This window comes from Acomys minous (assembly GCF_964271855.1).
Source record: "Acomys minous genome assembly, chromosome: 16".
In the NCBI taxonomy this organism is placed as follows: Eukaryota; Metazoa; Chordata; class Mammalia; order Rodentia; family Muridae; genus Acomys; species Acomys minous.
In genome coordinates, this window is record NC_140498.1 from 93,970,863 (window position 1) to 93,989,054 (window position 18,192).

At 54.2% G+C, this 18,192-nt stretch overlaps 1 protein-coding gene across 7 annotated transcripts in view; it reads right to left on the reverse strand.

Moving 5' to 3' along the window:
- CMKLR1 (chemerin chemokine-like receptor 1) overlaps positions 1-18,192 on the reverse strand; it is a 46,185-nt gene that overhangs the window by 7,664 nt on the left and 20,329 nt on the right. For 5 of the 7 annotated variants that reach the window (XM_084761436.1, XM_084761431.1, XM_084761437.1 and 2 more), the window contains exons 2-3: positions 2,190-2,265; positions 1-724 (exon numbers count right to left, since the gene is read on the reverse strand). The exon at positions 1-724 is cut by the window's left edge and continues 7,664 nt beyond it. In XM_084761436.1, the coding sequence (XP_084617562.1) occupies positions 1-722 (722 nt within the window). In that variant the 5' untranslated portion in view covers positions 723-724; positions 2,190-2,265. Of the gene's footprint in view, positions 725-2,189; positions 2,266-13,153; positions 13,321-13,475; positions 13,554-18,192 lie in introns of those variants that run through there. The other 2 variants (XM_084761432.1, XM_084761435.1) reach the window with 2 other exon arrangements.

Consider the following 18,192-nt stretch of genomic DNA (forward strand, 5'->3'; position numbering starts at 1 on the left):
ATGGTGAGGTAACAGGCTGTGATGGCGAAGACGGGGATCAGGAAGCCACAAAGGAAGCGGGTGATGGTGACCACCACGTGTCTGCTGTACCTTATGGAATTCATTTCGGGGTGGGTGAGATGGGGGAACGGCTCAGGTGCAGACAAGCTGAAGTTGTTGAAGCAGGATATTTTCCCATGCACGTTGGTCGTGTCCCGGAAGACGAGAGACGGGGAACTCAAGAAGAAAGCCAGGACCCAGACGGCCACACAGGTCACGTAGGCCAGACGGATGCTCCGGTGGTTCTGGGACCAGACAGGAAGCAGCACAGAGATGCAGCGGTCAAAGCTGATGACGGTCAGCAGGAAGACGCTGGTGTACATGTTGTGGCTGAGCAGGAAGTTACTGATCTTGCACATAGCCTTCCCGAACACCCAGTGGTAGTCCATGGCGGCATAGGTGATGTGGATCGGCAGGAAGACATTGAACAGGAAATCAGCCACTGCCAGGTTGAGGAACCACACAGTGTTCACTGTCTTCTTCATCTTGAAGGTGGCGATGACAATCACCAGACCGTTGCCTAGGATCCCAAGGAAGCACACTAAGCTGTAGATTACCACCAGAAAGACCCGGGCCATCTTGGTGTCCGGGGGATCTGCCTCCTCCAAGTCCATGATGAGGTCAAAGCCTTCAGCATACTCATCACTGTAGGCACCGGAATAGTTGTAATTGTCGTACTCCATCTCTGCAAGGAAACACAGGGTCATGGGCTAAAGACCTCCATGGGCAGGTGCTGAGGCGTTGCCTGGCACCAGAGAGGCCAACCACTTCCTCCTCATCTGAGCAAGGCCAGGGTGGTAAGCCAACCACCTCACCCTTTGCCATTTCATGTCTTTATCTTGCATTCGTTTGCCTGCTTGTGAGTGTATGTATGTGCAAGTACACGTGCTCGTGCGGAGGTGCATGTGGAGGGCACAGAGGGCAAAGTCATAGAAGACAGGGTCTCTCACTGAATATGAAGTTCATTAGTTCAACTAGTACTGACAACCATCTCTCCAGCTCCACGCATTTCTTCTTCTCCTTCTCCTTCTTCTTCCTCTTCCTCCTCTCCCTTTCCTTCTTTTTCTGAGACAAGGTCTCCTATGCAGCCTTGGTTGACTTGAAACTCATTATCTGGACCAGGCTGTCCTCAAACTCAGAGATCCACCTTCCTCTGCCTCCTAGGTGCTGGAAGTAAAGGTGTGCGCCACCACACCTGGCCTACTTTGTTTCTTTTTTTTTTTAAGTTATTTATTATTATCTATACAGTGCTCTGCCTGCACATATACCTGTAGGCCAGAAGAGGGCATCAGATCACATTATAGATGGCTGTGAGCCACCATATGGTTACTGGGAATTGAACTCAGGACCTCTGGGAGAGCAGCCAGTGCTCTTAACCTCTGAGCCATCTCTCCAGCCACCTACTTTGTTTCTTTGACAAACATCTGCAGCCATCTTGCAAACCAGGTGCTATGATAAGGGTTAGCATAGCGAGACAATAACAGCCGGACCTCACAGGTTTAGGTAGGAATATGAGGCCAGATGGAGAGTCAACCCTGAACAAGCTGAAGCTGTAGAGGCAGGATGGGTTAGGAAACTTGTGGTGGTTTGAGTGAGACTGACCCCCGTAGGCTCATAATTTTGAATACTGGGGCCGTGGCGGAGCTGTTTGAGAAGGATTAGGAGGTGTGGTCTTGTGGGAGGAGCTGCATCACTGGGGTCGGGCGTGGCCTCTGCCTCCTGCTTGTGAGACATGAACGCTCAGCCACCTGTTGTCACGCCTTTGCTCCGCCATGATAAGACTCCAGCCTTCTGAACTGTGGGCCTCATTGAACACTTTCTTTTGTAAGTTGACTTGGTCATGGTGTTTTACCACAGCAACAGAAAAGAGTCTAATATAAACCTAAGTGAGGGCAAGGATGAAGCCCTCCACCCTCAGCACAGGAAAAGATGGGCCTGACCCGCCTCTTAAGGACCCTTCCTTCCCCTATAGTCTGTGTGTGAGGCAATTAGTCATTCAGAGCCTCCTTGGGTGTGGACTATCACACCAGCTCTGCATGCAGTGGAGAAAGGAGCCTGGTGCTGTGACCTTGGTCCCACCCACAGTCCCAAAGCCATCCTGGCATCCTCCCCTGATGCCACTAGTCCCGTGTGGACACGTGAGTCCCTACCTTTGGAGACCTCCAATGTTCACTGCTGCAGAATAGAACTCCAAAATGATCCAATATGGTGCCCAGCTGGGAATGCCTGCAGGAAGGGAAGAAGAAAGCCCATCAAGGAATAAACAGCAACGCGGAGAGGTGAGAGCCATCCAGCCAAGCTTTCCTTGCTGAGAAGGGCAAAGCCCTTGAAGCTAGAACCGACTGGATCTATCCAGATCAACTGCCATACCTAAGTCAGTACCAGCACAAAGAGCTAAAGGCAGGTGGGTGCAATGCAGATGCTACCCAGACTGTAGATGGCTCCCGTGGACACTCACCAACATGGAATGGCCCAGAAAACACCAACCCATCAGGCAGTTGAGGGAGAAAAGATGGAAGGGTTGCTCCTGTACCTGCAAGGCAACCCAGGACACATCCCTTCCTGTCACCTAGTCCTCCCGGGGCCTCTTCCCAGCTGACATTGCGGCTCTTGCTTTACAAATATGGACAACTAGGCTGGTAGGATGGCTCAGTGGGTAGAGATGCTCGCTGTCGAGCCTGACAACCTGAATTCAGTCCTGGGGGCCCACGTGGAAGAAGAAAGTCCCCCAGAATTGACCTCTGAGCTCTGTACATGAACGTGGACACATTCTTGCCCACACATATGTGCCAAATAAGTAAATAAATGATTCTTAAAATTAGAAATGTGGAAAATGAAATGGCTCGTGTTTATAATCCTGGCACTTGGGGAGGCTGAGGCATGAGGATGATGAGTTGGAGACCAGCCTGGGCTACAACATATTAAGACTGCCTCCAAAAAAAGCATGAAAACCTTTTCTAGGGCCCAGCAGTCACCATGAGTTGGTTACAAACCTTCCCATCCTGGTGATGTCGTGTGGGGATAGTGACTCACACAGCCCCCGAGCGTTGGCAGGGCAGGCAGCCAAGCCTCATAGTAACCCTGCTGGGTTTCTAAGCAGAGTCTTGAGAGTCTGTGAACTTGGAGGCGCCTGAGGCAGTGGTTGGGTTCAGGGTTCAAATGTGTCACCTCCAAGATGTGCACCTGTAGCATACGAGTTCTCTCAGGGCGTCAGTCTCCCCACCAAGAAAACATTCACATCCCAGAAGGTGTGTCCCAGAGCAACGGACGTCAGGACATGGGCACTTAGCTTGGCTGGCCATACTTAGGAGTGAGACAACACCGCCCAGCGGTGCATCATGGGATTTGAACTGAAGGCTTCTAACCCTAGAGAGCCTGCCAATCAAAGCCTCCTTGTTACCAGCCTGCACTTGCACTTTTGTCCAAGGATGCTCCTCTGGGGCTTGAGCTCACCTCTCACTACAGAGAAACACTTGTGCTTCCGTGAGAGCTACCTGGGGAGTCTCACTGGGGCTCTGAGCTCAAGGGACCCAGACGTGCGCTTGGGTGCCACCACACTTTGCAGACTGGAAGCGTATCCCAAGGGTGTCCAAGGAATGGGCTGGTTAGAACAGACACAGAGGGCAGAGATGCAGCACAGTGAAGGGATGCTCACGTAGCCAGCACCTGCAGATTCACACCCCTAGTGCTGGGGCAGGGGTGAGGAGGGGGAGAGAAAAAGAAGGAGGGAGAAGGAGGGAGGGAAGGAGAAGGAGGGAGGGAGGGAGGGAGGGAGGGAGGGAGGGAGGGAGGAAAGTGGTAGGTAAAGAGAGAGGCCCTATTAGAAAATACTTACAGTCAATAATAAATGAGGTGTCACATTCAACTCTTATGTGTTCAAAAATGTACTGAGCACTCAGTCCCAATGGTCCTACTGTGCACATATGTGTGTGTGTTCATATGTGTACATATTTGTGGGAACTTTTTTTTTTTTTTTTTTTTTTTTGGTTTAGGGATTGAACTTCAGTCCTTGTGATGGCGGAACAAGCTCTTCACTGAGCAAGCCATCTCCCCCCCCCCCCCGCCCCACCTCACCCCCTCTGCCCCCCCCCTTCTCTAGTGCCACTCCCCTTTAGCCCTGGAAGGGATGCCATGTGGCTTGGGGAGCAGAAGGCCTTGACTAAGCACACAGATGCGTGAGAAAGCCATCTGAAGGCCACAGAGCCCAGGGCTTAACTGTCGTGCCGCGGTGCCCCACGACCACTGCCATTTGTGTGTCCACACTCTCCCTGTGCTGGGCTCACAGGCATCGACAGAGGGGTACTGCTGGGCCAGGATGAGCCCCACTATCCCAAGAAGGAAGAGGGGCTGGCATCCGTCTTCCTGGGACGAGGGGCCTCCCCGTCAGAGTAAAGGATAAGCAGGGCCCTAGGATGTGGAGGCGGAGAGAGGTGGGAGGGCTCCACCCAGCCCCCCATCACGGCACAGGGGCTGCAGAGACGCCGCTGGCTATAGGAGGAAGGTGATGTCATGTCTGATTTGGTAGGCTGGGCTGGGAGTAGCTGGGGTCAGAGGCTGAGCCAGGCCCAGCAGGGAAGCTCCGTCCTATTAGAAGCAGGCCATCTGCTGGTGTAGCCTTCACCTCCCTGCCTCCAGCCCTCCAGGGAAGTGGGGGAAGGCCCTCAGCCTGCCTCTGACGCCACCCCACCACCACCACACACAGCCTGAGCTGCATGGATTTCCCGCAGACCTGGAGGGAGGGAGTCCGTGATCTCAGCACCTCAGTTACCTTGTCTGTAAAGGGAAGGGAAAAGGGTGACAGGTCCAGCAGTGTAAGAGGTCCAAGGACTCTATGGGATGTAGGGACGGGCTCCCACGTGCCTCCTGAATACCCAAACCCTCACAGCCATCTCTAAAATAGCATAATATTTGCATATAAACCCATATGCACCCTGCAAGATATTTTAAGTTTCCTGGGATTAGTTTAATGTCTAATGTCATGGGCATGCTGTGCACATAGTCCTTGAACAGTGGCATTTTGTGACAAGAAAAGGCTGCACATGCTCAGTATATAAGCAATCTCTCTCTCTCTGTCTCTCTCTCTCTCAACAAAAACCAAACCAAACTAAACAAACAAAACCCAAGGAAGACAGAAAAGCAAAACAGAAAAGAGAGAGAATCTTGTTATATAGGCCAGCCTGTCCTCAAACTGGGGATCCTCCTGCCTCTGAGTGCTGGGACTAAGGGTGTACGCCAAAATACTTTTCACCTGTGGCTGGTCAAATCCAGGGATACACAGTCTGTGGATAAGGGTGGCTGGCTCTGCTCGGAGCTGTCCTGGCACACCGAGTGTGCCCTTCATATACCCCCTCTGGTGGCCTCTGTCAAGGCAGATGGGAAAAGGCCAACAGCGAGGCCCCCGGGGAACAACCTGTTCCAGTCTATCTGCCATCCTGCTCCGCTTCAGGGCCAGGACATGGGCGAAAGGCCGACCACTCCTGACACCTGAGTTCTGTCGCAGTCACGGCAAGTGTCTCCCTCCTGCTGCCCAGAACACTGCATGTGATGACAACGGATACTCGGCCTCTGCCAACTTCAAAGAGCTATGACAGTCCTGTCATATTCCCTGTACCCCCCCACCCCCACCCCCACCAGGAAGCTCAGAGAATAAAGAAGTACGCATCCCTAGTCCACAACAGTAGCTGACCCAGGCCAGAGCCCTGGCTGCACGCCAGACACCTCTGCCGTGTTCAGATGGCCCCGCAGGGAAAACTCCATTCTGTCAGTGAGAAAACGGGTTCGGAGAGGCGACACCTCTCGCCTGTGGACACACAGCTAGCTGTAAGTATGAGCAGAGAGCCTGATGCCTACTGAAAAGAAAGGCCGAGACAGCTGGGCTCCCCTGAAGAGTGGGCAGCCCCCAACTCCAGCGCTCCAAGCCTCCAAGCTCGGCCCTCCCCCGCCCTGATCCCACAGATCTGCCGTCCCTAAGCCTCCTTCCCAGGGGTCCCTTCATTGTCCCCTTAAAGTCACTGTAACAGCAATCTGTGGAAATCACCCCCCGCGTGGCTGTTTGACTCGTGTCCAGGAACGCCACAAGGCGCCCACCGAGAAACACCCTCGAGGAAGCTGTGGTAAAGAGCATCACTGTTTCCCTCGAAGAACTGCTATTTCCGCTCTCTTGGTGTCTGTAAGAATCACACCTCCTTTTTCCATATGGCCACAAGGAAGCTTGAGGTCATGTTTTGTAGAGCTGCTGTGACTCCCTTAACTCTGGTTCTGCAGTTTTCCTCAGTTTCCCCAGCTGGTCCTGGTGTATCTAACCTGACTCGCTACTGGTTTCAGTTCCCTGGGCTAAATAGCAGCTGATTGATTACACAGTCAGCCAGACGTTGCGCTGAGCACCTTCAACGTCATCAGCTGCAAAGCCTCCCCCAGCGCTCAGGGGTTGCTGCTACTGTCACCCCACTATAAAGGTGAGGGTGCGCAGCTCACATCATGCTCAGCCAGAGACTGCCTCACGCCCGGATCACCCCAACCTCCACCCGTGCTCATAGAACACAGGACACGCTGAGGCTGCCCGCTGGCTTCCAGATGCCCCAGGGTGCCCTCCTCCCTAACAAGATACCCTCAAAAAAATAAATAAATAAATAAAAATTAAAAAATAAAAATTAAAAAAAAAATAAAAATAATAAAAATAAAAAAGACACCCTCCCTGTGGTGGTTACAGTAAGAACGGCTCCCCATAGGCTCATATATTCAAATGCTGAGTCACCAGGGAGTGGCACTACTTGAAAGGATTAAAAGGACTAGAAGATGTGGCCTTGTTGGAGGGAGTGTGTCGCTGAGGGTGGGCTTTGGGGGTTTCAAAAGCCAATGCCAAGCCTGGAGTCTCTCCAAGATGGATCCGGATGACGTGCCCAGCTCCATGCCTGCCTGCATGCCGCCATGCCCCCACCCCCCCATAAAAATAATGGACTAAACCTCGGAAACTGTAAGCAAGCGTCCAATTAAATGTTTTCTTTTATAAGAACAGTGACTAAGATACTTCCTCTTGTCCCACTTTTTTACACCCTGCCCCTCCTGGCCAAGGAGCTCTCCATCTGGCTGAGGTCAGGAACAGACAGGGTCACAGATGAAGCCAGCATGTCTGCCTGCCTCTCCTGTCCTCAGTTCCCCCCGACCAGAGCCCAGGGGACAGGAAAATTATCCTGCCTACCCAAAGCTTCCGGAGACTCTGCTCCTACCCAGAGTGGCCTGCCTGTTCCACAAAACCTTAAGCCTGCCTGTCTTGTCCTCCCCTGGGGTAGTCTGTTGGGTCTCTAGAAAAGGATGGGACACAGGAGGTGGTGGCAGCACAGGAGGCCTCTGAATTAATTTCCCTTCCTGGGCTGCAGGGGTACACTCTGGGATATAAGACGATGACAACACCCACCCCGGCTGAAACTTACCAGGCCCTGGACCCACCAACACCAAAAAGCTGCGACAGTGGGGATAGAGGCTCCGAGGCATCCCAATGCCCCGCACGCGCCTGACTAAGGTCCACCTTGCTCATCCCGGTCCCACTGAGCTCAACGGAGGAAACCGAGAAAAGCCAAGTCATGGCCCCAGGAGGCCTGAGCCCTCCAGTTGTGCCAGGGAAGCTGGTGAGAAGTTTGGAAATGGAATATCTTCTTGGACCAGAGCCAACGCAAGCAGCAACCACCATGATGCAAAATGGCGTTTCCATCTCCAAGTTCAAAGGACATCCTTGAGAAGCGGGGTTCAAGACCTCACAGGGGAATCTTCCCTTGGAGTCTCTTCCCCGGTAGTGGCTGGGACGATGCCCACTCTCTCAGAGAAGTGTGTCCACTGCAGTCTGTGAATCTAGAGCTACTTAAGAGGAGGGTCTTTGTGAAAGTCATTAAGGCAAGGCTGCCCTGACTGGAAGGGGTCCTGAGTGAGGTGAAAGGAAGAGGAGGAGGCCTGTGATCCTCGGACTCGGGAAAGAGGCAGGGGCACTGTGCATTCCCGGCCAGCCAGAGCTACATAGTGAGGGCTTGCAGGGGGGCGGGTGACGGTGCGGGGGTAGGGGGAAATGGGGTGGGGGGGATAGATAGAGGGGTGAACAGAAACGAAGACAAAGGCAGACAGCGAGAGACAGGGGACATGACAGAAATTTACATCAGAAGATGAGGCCACATGAAAATGCAACCAAGACGGCCACCTGGCGCCACCAGAGGAACAGGAGGAGACCCCCTGGGTGATCCTATCTGACCCCTTGGACCCTGGCTTCTTCCCCCCCACCCCCAGAGCTTCCAAGAAACAATCTCCTATTGCTTTCAGCCTTAGGAGATAAACACTAGGACTCCATGCCAGCTCCCCCAGCAGCCTGCTCACACCGGCAGCCTGCTCACACCGGCAACCTGCTCACACCGGCAACCTGCTCACACCGGCAACCTGCTCACACCGGCAACCTGCTCACACCGGCAACCTGCTCACACCAGCAACCTGCTCACACCCACCGGCAGGGCCTGTTGTCCTGCAGAAGCAGAAGACTGTTATAGACACTTATAGACACTACCCCCCCCCCCCAGAACACCGGGGTCTGGCTCTGCTTTGCCCCTCTCAGGTCAGTTAGAACAAACTGGGACACCAACTGTTATTCCTTCTGATTGCATGGATGCATGGTGACCTCGGAGCGGTGGATTCTACGTCACAGCCCTGCGTTTCGGGAGTGGGCAAATCCTGGCATCACTCCTTTCCCCTTTTCACGTGTTCATTTAAAACAGTTATAGGCACGCACACACACACACACACACACACACACACACACACACACACACACGGTGCAGCACACACAGCTCTGGCCTAGAAACTGCAATCCCATCTAGTGAGTGGATAGCTGAGTGAACAATCGGGTGAGTGAACATGCCCCTTAAAGACTCTCTGAGTCGGTCTAGACGACAGAAGTGCACACTCCAGCGTCATGCTGGCCTCACAACCACCAGCCATAGAATGCTTGCGTCCTTACTGCTCAGTCCTGTTAGTGTCTGCTGCAGATCTCTGGGGTTCAGCCTCTGGGGTCTAGAGTGAAGGCTGGTGTGAAGGCTGGCATCCTTCTTAAGCTTTAACTGTGAACTTGACACAACCTAGTCACCTGAGAAGGGAGTCTCAATTGAAAGACTGCCCAGATCAGGTTGGTTAGGGACATGTCTGTGAGTGTGTATGTGTGTGTGTGTGTGTGTGTGTGTTGATGCAGGAGGGTCCAGCCCACTCTGGGCAGCTGTGTGTGTGTGTGTGTGTGTGTGTGTGTGTGTGAGTGAGAGAGAGAGAGAGAGAGAGAGAGAGAGAGAGAGAGAGAGAGAGAGGAGTATGTGTGTGTGTGTGTGTATGTTTGTGAGCTGTTGCAGGAGGGTCCACTGTGGGCAGATCTGTGTGTGTGTGTGTATGTGTGTGTGTGTGTGTGTGTGTGTGTGTGTGTGTGTATGTGTGTGTGTGTGTGTGTGTTTGTGTGTGTGTGTGTGTGTGTGTGTGTGTGTGTGTATGAGCTGATGCAGGAGGGTCCAGCCCACTGTGGCAGCTGTGTGTGTGTATGTGTATGTGTATGTGTGTGTATGCTGATGCAGGAGGGTCCAGCCCACTGTGGCTGCTGTGTGTGTGTGTGTGTGTGTGTGTGTGTGTGTGTGCTGATGCAGGAGGGTCCAGCCCACTGTGGCAGCTGTGTGTGTGTGTGTGTGTGTGTGTGTGTGTGTGTGTGTGTGTGTGTATATGTGTGTGTGCTGATGCAGGAGGGTCCAGCCCACTGTGGGCAGCTGTGTGTGTGTGTGTGTGTGTGTGTGTGTGTGTGTGTGTGTGTGTGTATGTGTGTGTGCTGATGCAGGAGGGTCCAGCCCACTTTGGACAGCGCCATTCCCTTGGCAGGTGGTCCTGGGCCAGCTAGTTAGGCCTGGGCCTGTGAGTGAGCCAACAAGCAGTAGCCTCTGTGCTTTCTTCCTTCAAGATCCCACCTGAGTCCCTGCCCTGACTTCTGTCAAGGCATGTGAAATAAGCTCATGTAAATGATGCTGCCTATTGGTCCAGGGCTTGCCCCGCCCAAGGAGAGCTCAGAGTGACCCGGCATGCAGCCCTCACAGCAGCCCTACAGGCTCCCAGCATGAAAGCACACCTTTCCAGGTTTGGATAGGAGCTCTGGAGGCCCTGTGGGCTGTTCTGTTCTCTGATCAGTGTAAAGGTTCGATGTTGCTGGCGGTGGTGGCTCTTACACAGCGAGAACCCCCAGGTCGTCCCCTCCCTCTTTCTTCTGTGTCACTGTCTCCAAACCCCGGGTCCCCTCCTGTCAGTGACTGTATTCCATCTCTGCTCACCCCCAATATCACCATATAACAGGGGTCTACTGCCTGATGTAGGCTCCAGCCCTGCTCTGGCCCAGCACACAGTAGGTAACCCTCTCTCTTACAACATCAGATCTGGCTCAGCACACAGTAGGTACCCCTCCCTCTTACAACATCAGAGTCCGTTGCACACTTTCTACATGCATGTCCAGCCAGTCAGCTGTGCCGCACACACCCCCCCTCCCAGAGCTCTGCAGTGAGTGTGACATCTACCATCCACTTTATTTATTTATTTATTTGGTTTTTCGACACAGGGTCTCTCTGTGTAGCCCTGCCTGTCCTGGACTCATATTGTAGACCAGGTTGGCTTCGAACTCACAGTGATTCTGCCTGCCTCTGCCTCCCGAGTGCTGGGATTAAAGGTGTGCGTCACCACCGCTTGCCTCTACCACCCACTTTAAAGATGAGGGCCTGAGGCTCTCACGTGAGCACCGTCCTGTGCCGAACGGGATCTTTGGCAACTCCACGTACAAGATTCCAGAAGCATCACTGATCGATTGGTAGCAGCCAGGCTACTACAGTCTTTTCATTTGGATCCTTTCTCGGGTCACACGGCGAGAGCCGGGATGCTCCCTGGGCTCGGGTTCTTCCTCAAGCCCCCACTGCGTCCAATGACACCTCGAGCATCATGCCCTCTCTGCCAACAAGACTATCTCCCCTCAAACCGTGAGCTGAAGCAAATGCTTCCAGAGATGGGAAATTCCAGGATGGGAAGTGACCACAGTGGCCCCCGCTCACCTCCCATGCATGATCAGAAGAACCAAAGAGAAACGGCCATCTAGAATGGACAGGGACCCTCCAGCGGTCCAAAAGGAGACAGCAAACCTGACAGAAAAACAGCCCAGGGATGGGACCAGAACATACACATGCCAAGCTAAAGGAAAAGGACACACAGGCCGCTGCAGTGATCTTTGAAGAACTAGACACCTCAGGTGTCTACCTCAGTGAAAGCTCCTGACTGAGCTCCCAGACTCCCCCTCCCCCCACAGCCTGGCACACACAGGGGCCACCTGCACTGCAGGGGGAGTGTCTTCCTCCACAAGCAAGCACCCCAGTGAGGATTCCTATACACAGCGGATGCTGGGGTGGGGGATGGGGGGTGGGGATGTCTGGACTGGAGAGTGGGGCAGGAGGCCGGGAGTCAGAAGAGGTCAGCTGTGGCATCATCCAAAAGGTGACCTGGGCTCACTCGCACCCACAGAGTACGAAGCACTGCATTGTGGGAACAAAGCAGGCCATGTTCCATGTTCCCGAAGGCTGCATGGGTCCACCCCTGCCCTTCCTGCCGCCAGCATCCCAGATGCTCCCCACCTGTTAGCCCTCCAGGACAGCCCCAGGCCCTAGGTGCTGGGAGTGAGAGTCCACAGGGAAACAAGTGTTTGAAAATAGTCAAGGTTCTCAGGACATTGGGTGGGACACAGGTCACAGGTGCCTCTGCCAAAGGCTGGGTGCTCATGGGAGAGGAGGCAGGAGAAAGGTAGTGGGGGGGGGCAGGCCTTCACCCTGGGATATTGAGTCACGGCAAAGAGCTGCGATGCACCGAGCACTCACAGAGCAGGGGAGTACACAGGAAACTCACGCAAAGAAGCAGCAGGCAGCAGGGACCCTGTGACCCACAGACCTGCACTGGACCAGCTGCGTGGAGGGAGAAGGGGAGCACTCCCGGAGGAGCACTCAGGGGGAGCACTCCAGGGAAGCCAGGCCCAGAGGAGCCCTAACAGAGGCCACTAAGATCAGAGCGGGGCCTGCGAGTAATAGGCACGGCTGTGAAAGCAGAAGCATGTCACCTTCCTCATATCTTTCTTGAGGGGAAAAACAAACAACAACAACAATAACAACAAAAATCCCAACAACAACAAAAAAAACTTGCCTGGGGTTCACATCTGGGTGACATGATGTCGAGATCACTGACACCACAACCAAGCTATGCTAGCAGACAGAAAGACAAACAAGCCCCTCTCAGGGACACACCCAACAGCTCTCTCTCTCTCTCTCCCTGTCCAGCTGGGGTGACCCAAGGGAAGGAAGAGTGACAGTTCAGCGGGAAGTCACTGGTCAGTGTCCCCACATCAGAAGGTCCTCACCAAGACAATACTTGCAGGACAGCCGGCAGATGGCCGCTTCTGCCCACATCCCACATCTGGTTTTACCAGCCACAGAGAGCAAAGCCCCAAGGCAGATGTCATCACCTTCTTCCTCATTAAACTACCATGTGCTGGCCACAGTCTCACACACTCTTCCAAAGAGGCGACTGTGGCACAGAGAACCTAAGCCATGAGCCTAAGCTCACGCAGTGCGCTCAGACAAGAAAGGTGCATCAAATTCACCACTCGGCCTTAGGGAGAAATGCAGAAGTGGTGGGCGGGAGCCTATGAGATAGCCCTTGCTCCTTCCTAAGACACACCAGGACCCTTTGTCCTTTGCCTTAGAGGAACCTCATAGAACCCCCACAGGATGGATGCCACAGTGTCCGCGGTGTACACTGTTCTGTGGTTCCCTCCAGCTCCTCTGCTTTTAGTGGGTGGCCGCCTAAGGGGTACCTCTGGTCATTCACTGCAGACATGCCCTTCAGAGGGGCTCATTGTCCTTCATCTTTCAAGGATGTGTGTGGAGGGAGGGGGTAAGGGGAGGGGGTCAACTCCCTGAAACTAGTGTAGAGCCTGGAATGGTCCTAGCCACAGGCAGATGGTTCCCACCTCACTACAAAGGCACCTGAGGCTCGGCCCAGGCCAGCAGCTTGCCCAAGGTCGCCTGTATCTTACCTGGCAGGTGGTAGCACAGGCTTGTGCTCCCTATGGAGGCAGAACTCTACCTCTGCCACCTCTCGCTGCCCGGTGCCTACTGCCGCCAAGGGCTGAGGATGGTAGAGCCAGGGGACGTCTGAGCAGCAGATGTCTGTCTTCAACTCTGCTTCTGTCACCTCTTGTACTTTGGACCACTCTCAGACGATCCCTCCTGCTGGCTTCTGTGCCTCAGCGCCTCTCTCTGCCCCCTTTTGTCTCTTTCTCTGCAATCCCCCTCCCTGCCCCACCCTCCACACCCCCCTCCCTGACCCAACCATGGCCCTTCACCTACATCGCTCACCTTTGCATGCACCTGGGCCTCCAGGCAGCTGTTTGTCTCTTTGTTGTTGTTGTTGTTGTTGTTTCCCTTTTCTCTCTCTATCTCCCCCCACTCCCTCCCTCTGAATAGATACTGACCAGTCCAGCGATCCCAGGACAAACAGGAGGGCCTTATCAGGGCAGTGGGCGTGGGAGTTCAGGAACAAACTGAAAACCCTTCCCCAGCTCCACAGGGCTTATTTGTTTGGTCTGGCTCCTGTCCTCATCTCCCGCTGTCCAGCTCAGCCTTGTTCCTAGTTCTCTCAGCCTCCAAAGAGCTTTTAGGAACTGAGAAGTCCCTCAGAGGGTGTTCTGGGCTGGAAGCTGAGGTCAGGGGAGGATGACTCGCCCTCTCTAAGCCACAGAGCAAGGAGAGTCGGGCTGTCATGTGCACGATGTACCTCGGAGCCTAGGGCCCAGAACCTCACACACCTTATGCTTCCGTAGGCACACCTTGTGCCTGTGTCATAGATTTGCATCCACAGAGAGGCCACATGACCAGCACAAGCTCACACACGGTTCCCAGAGAACAACTCCAGGCTGGGACGTCTTTGAGAGTTAGTGCTGTTCACTCACAGCAGAGAAGGGCCTCCCCCTCCCCCCTCCCCCCATCCTGCTCTTGTGGATGGTTCTAGAACCACTTAGGGGTTCAGCCCATGGGGCCCCAGGTATCTGGAAACCACACAGGCCTGGCTCCCAGCCCCGGACAGAATTAGCTCTCGGTCAGGGATACAGTTTCCTCCCTGGTCGCACACCCCCGCGCCCAGCTCACTCTGAGTCACCGGGAGACCGGCCCCATGTGCTCTCTGCTATGCCTGAGTGCGGGACTCTGTGAGGATTGGCAGAAGTAAGCAGCCCACAGGCACAGAGGGTGGCAGACCCCAGGACACCTCTTATGTCTGGTGGGGACACAGATCAAGGGGGACACAGATCAAACACCCACACCACCTCCTATCTTCTCCCACTAGGGTATCTGGGATTCACTGTAGGAGCCCAAAAGCCTTTCTTAGAGTGTCGGGTCTTTGACCCACTGCATTCCCGCCCTTACCCCTAGAATGTCCCAGAAGTAATCATCAAGAGGTTTCCCCTGCCAGGTATGGGGGTACACAGCTCAAGAGGCAGAGGCAGGAGCATCACCACATGTTCAAGGCTAACCTGGGCTATATAGTAAGTTATAGACTAGCCAAGGATGTCCTAGTAAGACCCTCCCATTTAAATAAAAGCCTCCCCAAGTCAGGTACACAGTGTCACTGGAAAGCACAGGGCACTCATGGGAGCTGCTCAGGATGGTGTCCATCTCTCCCACACTAGGGTCCAGCCTACAGCTTCCACTAGACATGCTGCTCAAAGCATAAACTTAGAGGTTAGAAGCTGAGGGGCCGGTGGGGGTGGGTGGGGCGGGGCTCCTGAAGAGGTGGTCCTGTAGCCCTGGGTTCCCTAAAGCCAGGCCTTCCGCAAGAAAGACAACGCACGCCAGGGATGGGCTGGAGACAGCACTCCTCCTTGGCACTAGTGCTGGCCGCTTCCTCAGCCCACCCCCGCAGGAGACAAGAGGGTGAGCCTCCAGGCTGGGCTCCTCCCAGGGAGGAGCTCTCTCTCTTCTCCCGTCTGTCATAAGAATGAGGGCACCTTATCAGGCCCCTGGTTCTCCTTCAGAGCTGACTCAGGTCCGCAGAAGGCCTCCTGGACCACCCTTCGGAGAGACACTGGAACCCAGGATGCCAAGACTCTGAATAACAGTGGCCCTGCTAGCTCCATTTTCTTGGGTGCCTACCATGTGCTAGAAGACTCAGAGGCTCTGTAAGGCCAGTCTAGCCCAGACTGTGGGGTGGTGGCCTTTCTCTTTCCCATCCTTGGCCTCATTTAGGACCCGTCCTTACAAATAACTTAGCTGGGTGTGGTGGAGCATGGGCTGCCTAGCAAGACCCTGGCTCAAAAAATAAAATAAAATAAAAAAACACCCACAAATATGCCTGACTCCTTGGAGCCTCAGTGATTTCATAGGATCTTGTCCAACTTGATACCGTATTTGGGCCAAGAGCCTATGCCCAGCTTAGTGCTACAGCTCCTAAAAAAGGCAGCATGCCTCAGCTCCCCGCTGTGTGACCCTAGACAAGATACCTTACATCTCTGAACCGTGAGCCAACCAATCATGAAATAAATAATAAAACCTTTGCAAGAATGAGGGCATGTAAAGAAAGGGATCCTTGGGGGATCTTCTGGAGCTACAAGGTCTTTAGGCTGGGCTCTGGCTGACAAGAACAGGTGTTCGTAGCTACAGGAGCATACAGGAGTCTGTCACCGGGAGCTGGCCAGACCAGGTAGATTAAAGGTTCTCTGTGGAGAGCCCGGCGTGGTGTCGCATGCCTTTAATCCCAGCACTCGGGAGGCAGAGGCAGGTGGATCACTGTGAGTTTGAAGCCAGCTTGGTCTACAAAGAGAGTCCAGGACAGCCAAGGCTACACAGAGAGGCCCTGTCTCGGAAAACAACAACAACAAAAAGGTTCTCTGTGGCTGTCAATGTGGACTAACCACCTCTGACCTCTGAGCTGACTCCGTAAATGGGGTTCATGTCCCCCCACCCCTCTGAGGGTGCCCACGAGCATGGCAGCAGACAGTGCTGAGAATACACAGTTCAGCACACAGACACAAGATGGGCCATTGTGCTGGGAACCAGCTACCTGCCCTCCGTGGTGACAAGGGGAGGCTGACCAGGCTACCCATCCTAAACCAGTGACTCAGTTTCCCTTTTTAGATTTCCTCTTCCCACACTGTGTAGCTTTGATAGAAAGAAGTATCACCCACGGGCGGCTGCCCTGCATTTCTAAGGGGCTCCTTGGGGGCTCAGTGCTTTAGGGCCCAGGGTCCACTCCCCACACAACAGCTGCTGCAGCTGTTGGCCAAAGCACACACTAGGGACCCTTGTTGGCTGGACAACAGTGGCCACCACCCACTGTGTTCCAGAAACCCATGGCTCCTGTGTGGCAGGAAGTGGGCTTGGCAGGACCTCAGATGGTGGTGATAAAGGAAGCATTGCAGCTCCATTTGGCACATCTGCCAGAGAGGGGTCAGGAGACAGCGGTCCTCCTGGGGGCCAGGGTGAGCTTCACCCAGATAGGCTCAAGCCTCCAAAAGATGGAGCCACTTCCAACAAGGTGACCTTGACCTTGGATTAGGCTCTAAGGACCAACCATTCTCCATCCCAACAGGGTTAGTGTTAGGGTTTGGGTCCCTGTTCCCTCCGTCCTTCCAGAAAACACTAACCAAGCCCCTGTGATGGGCCAAGCCAGATGTGGGCGCAGGGTAATATAGCAGAGAACAGAAAAGAACCTATTTACGGGCGGGAAGGAGTGTGAGTGACCCCTGAGGTGATGCAAGACAGAGCAAACACCTCAGAGCCACTGTCTGAGGATGAGTCCCAATTCTGCTGTGTCACCGGGGCAAGCCCCACATCTCGCTGTGCCTCTGGTCCTGCACCTAAAGACTAAAGAGAGGCAGAAACTCCTAGCCCTTGGGGTGTCCAGAAGGATGTGCCCACAGCGTTTCAGAAGCAAGCCCGACCCCTGGGAGCCTCACAGGAATGTCACATATTTAAGAACAACAGCGGCTCTAGGCTGCGAACACACAGAGAAGAGGGGCAGGGCCTAATGCATGCACATTCAGGGGAGCCACTCTGGGGAGTCAGGTGGCAGCAGAGCATTCTGGGAAGTGGAAATAGAAAGTGCAAAGGTCCAGAGGCAGGGGTGGGTCCTGCACCCATGTGTGCACCCACCAATTTCCTGGAAAAGCTACAGGTGAGTACCTCCTAGCTGCCAGGTGTTGTGGGATGACATAGCCCATCCCCTACCCTCAGAGACAAATGGCACGGTCTGGGTGGAGCTGCCACAGCCCCCCCCTGCTCCATATTCTCCCTGCTGTTCTGCAACTCTGGCGCTGTGGAAGGAAGCACTAGGGAGGATAAAAGAGAAGAAAGTCATCCCGGTCTTCCTTCGGGCTCTGGAAAATGTCCGCCTGCTGCTTCTCCGTGGCTCCTGTCTAGCCCCCCTGGCCACTGGGTTTGTGAGTCCTGGCTCTGCACAAAGCAAGGAGCAGGAGGCCCGGGACGAGGGGAAGCTTCTAGGGGAGGTGACGTGTGAACTGACCTCTGTCCCAGGGGAGGGTGCTGTGTGCTGGTCACGTAGCACGTGGGTAGAGTGAGGGGAGATGGCAGGAGAGACGCCCATCACAACACACCAACAGACCTGGGACTGTATCATGCAGGCGACAGGGAGCCACGGAGGAGACGTCCAAACAGAGAGTGTGCATCTTTCTAAGAAGACAGACCTGGGTGGATGAGGTGGGGTCTTAACTGGAAGAAAGGAGGCTGGAGGGAAAACTGAGGCACGAAGCAGAAAAGGCTCTGACCCAGGACCTCAGAGCCAGGACCAGCAGAGGGATTTGAATGCAAGAAGCCTGACTCCTCTTCCTCCTCTTCTTCCTCCTCCTCCTATTACTATTATTATTATGATGATGATGATGATGATGATGATGATGATGATGATGATGATGTGTACAGTGCTCTGCCTGCATGTACACCTGCAGGCCAGAAGAGGGCGCCAGATCACACTATAGATGGTTATGAGCCACCATGTATTTGCTGGGAATTGAACTCAGGACCTCTGGAAGAGCAGTCAGTACTCTTAACCCTGAGCCATCTCTCT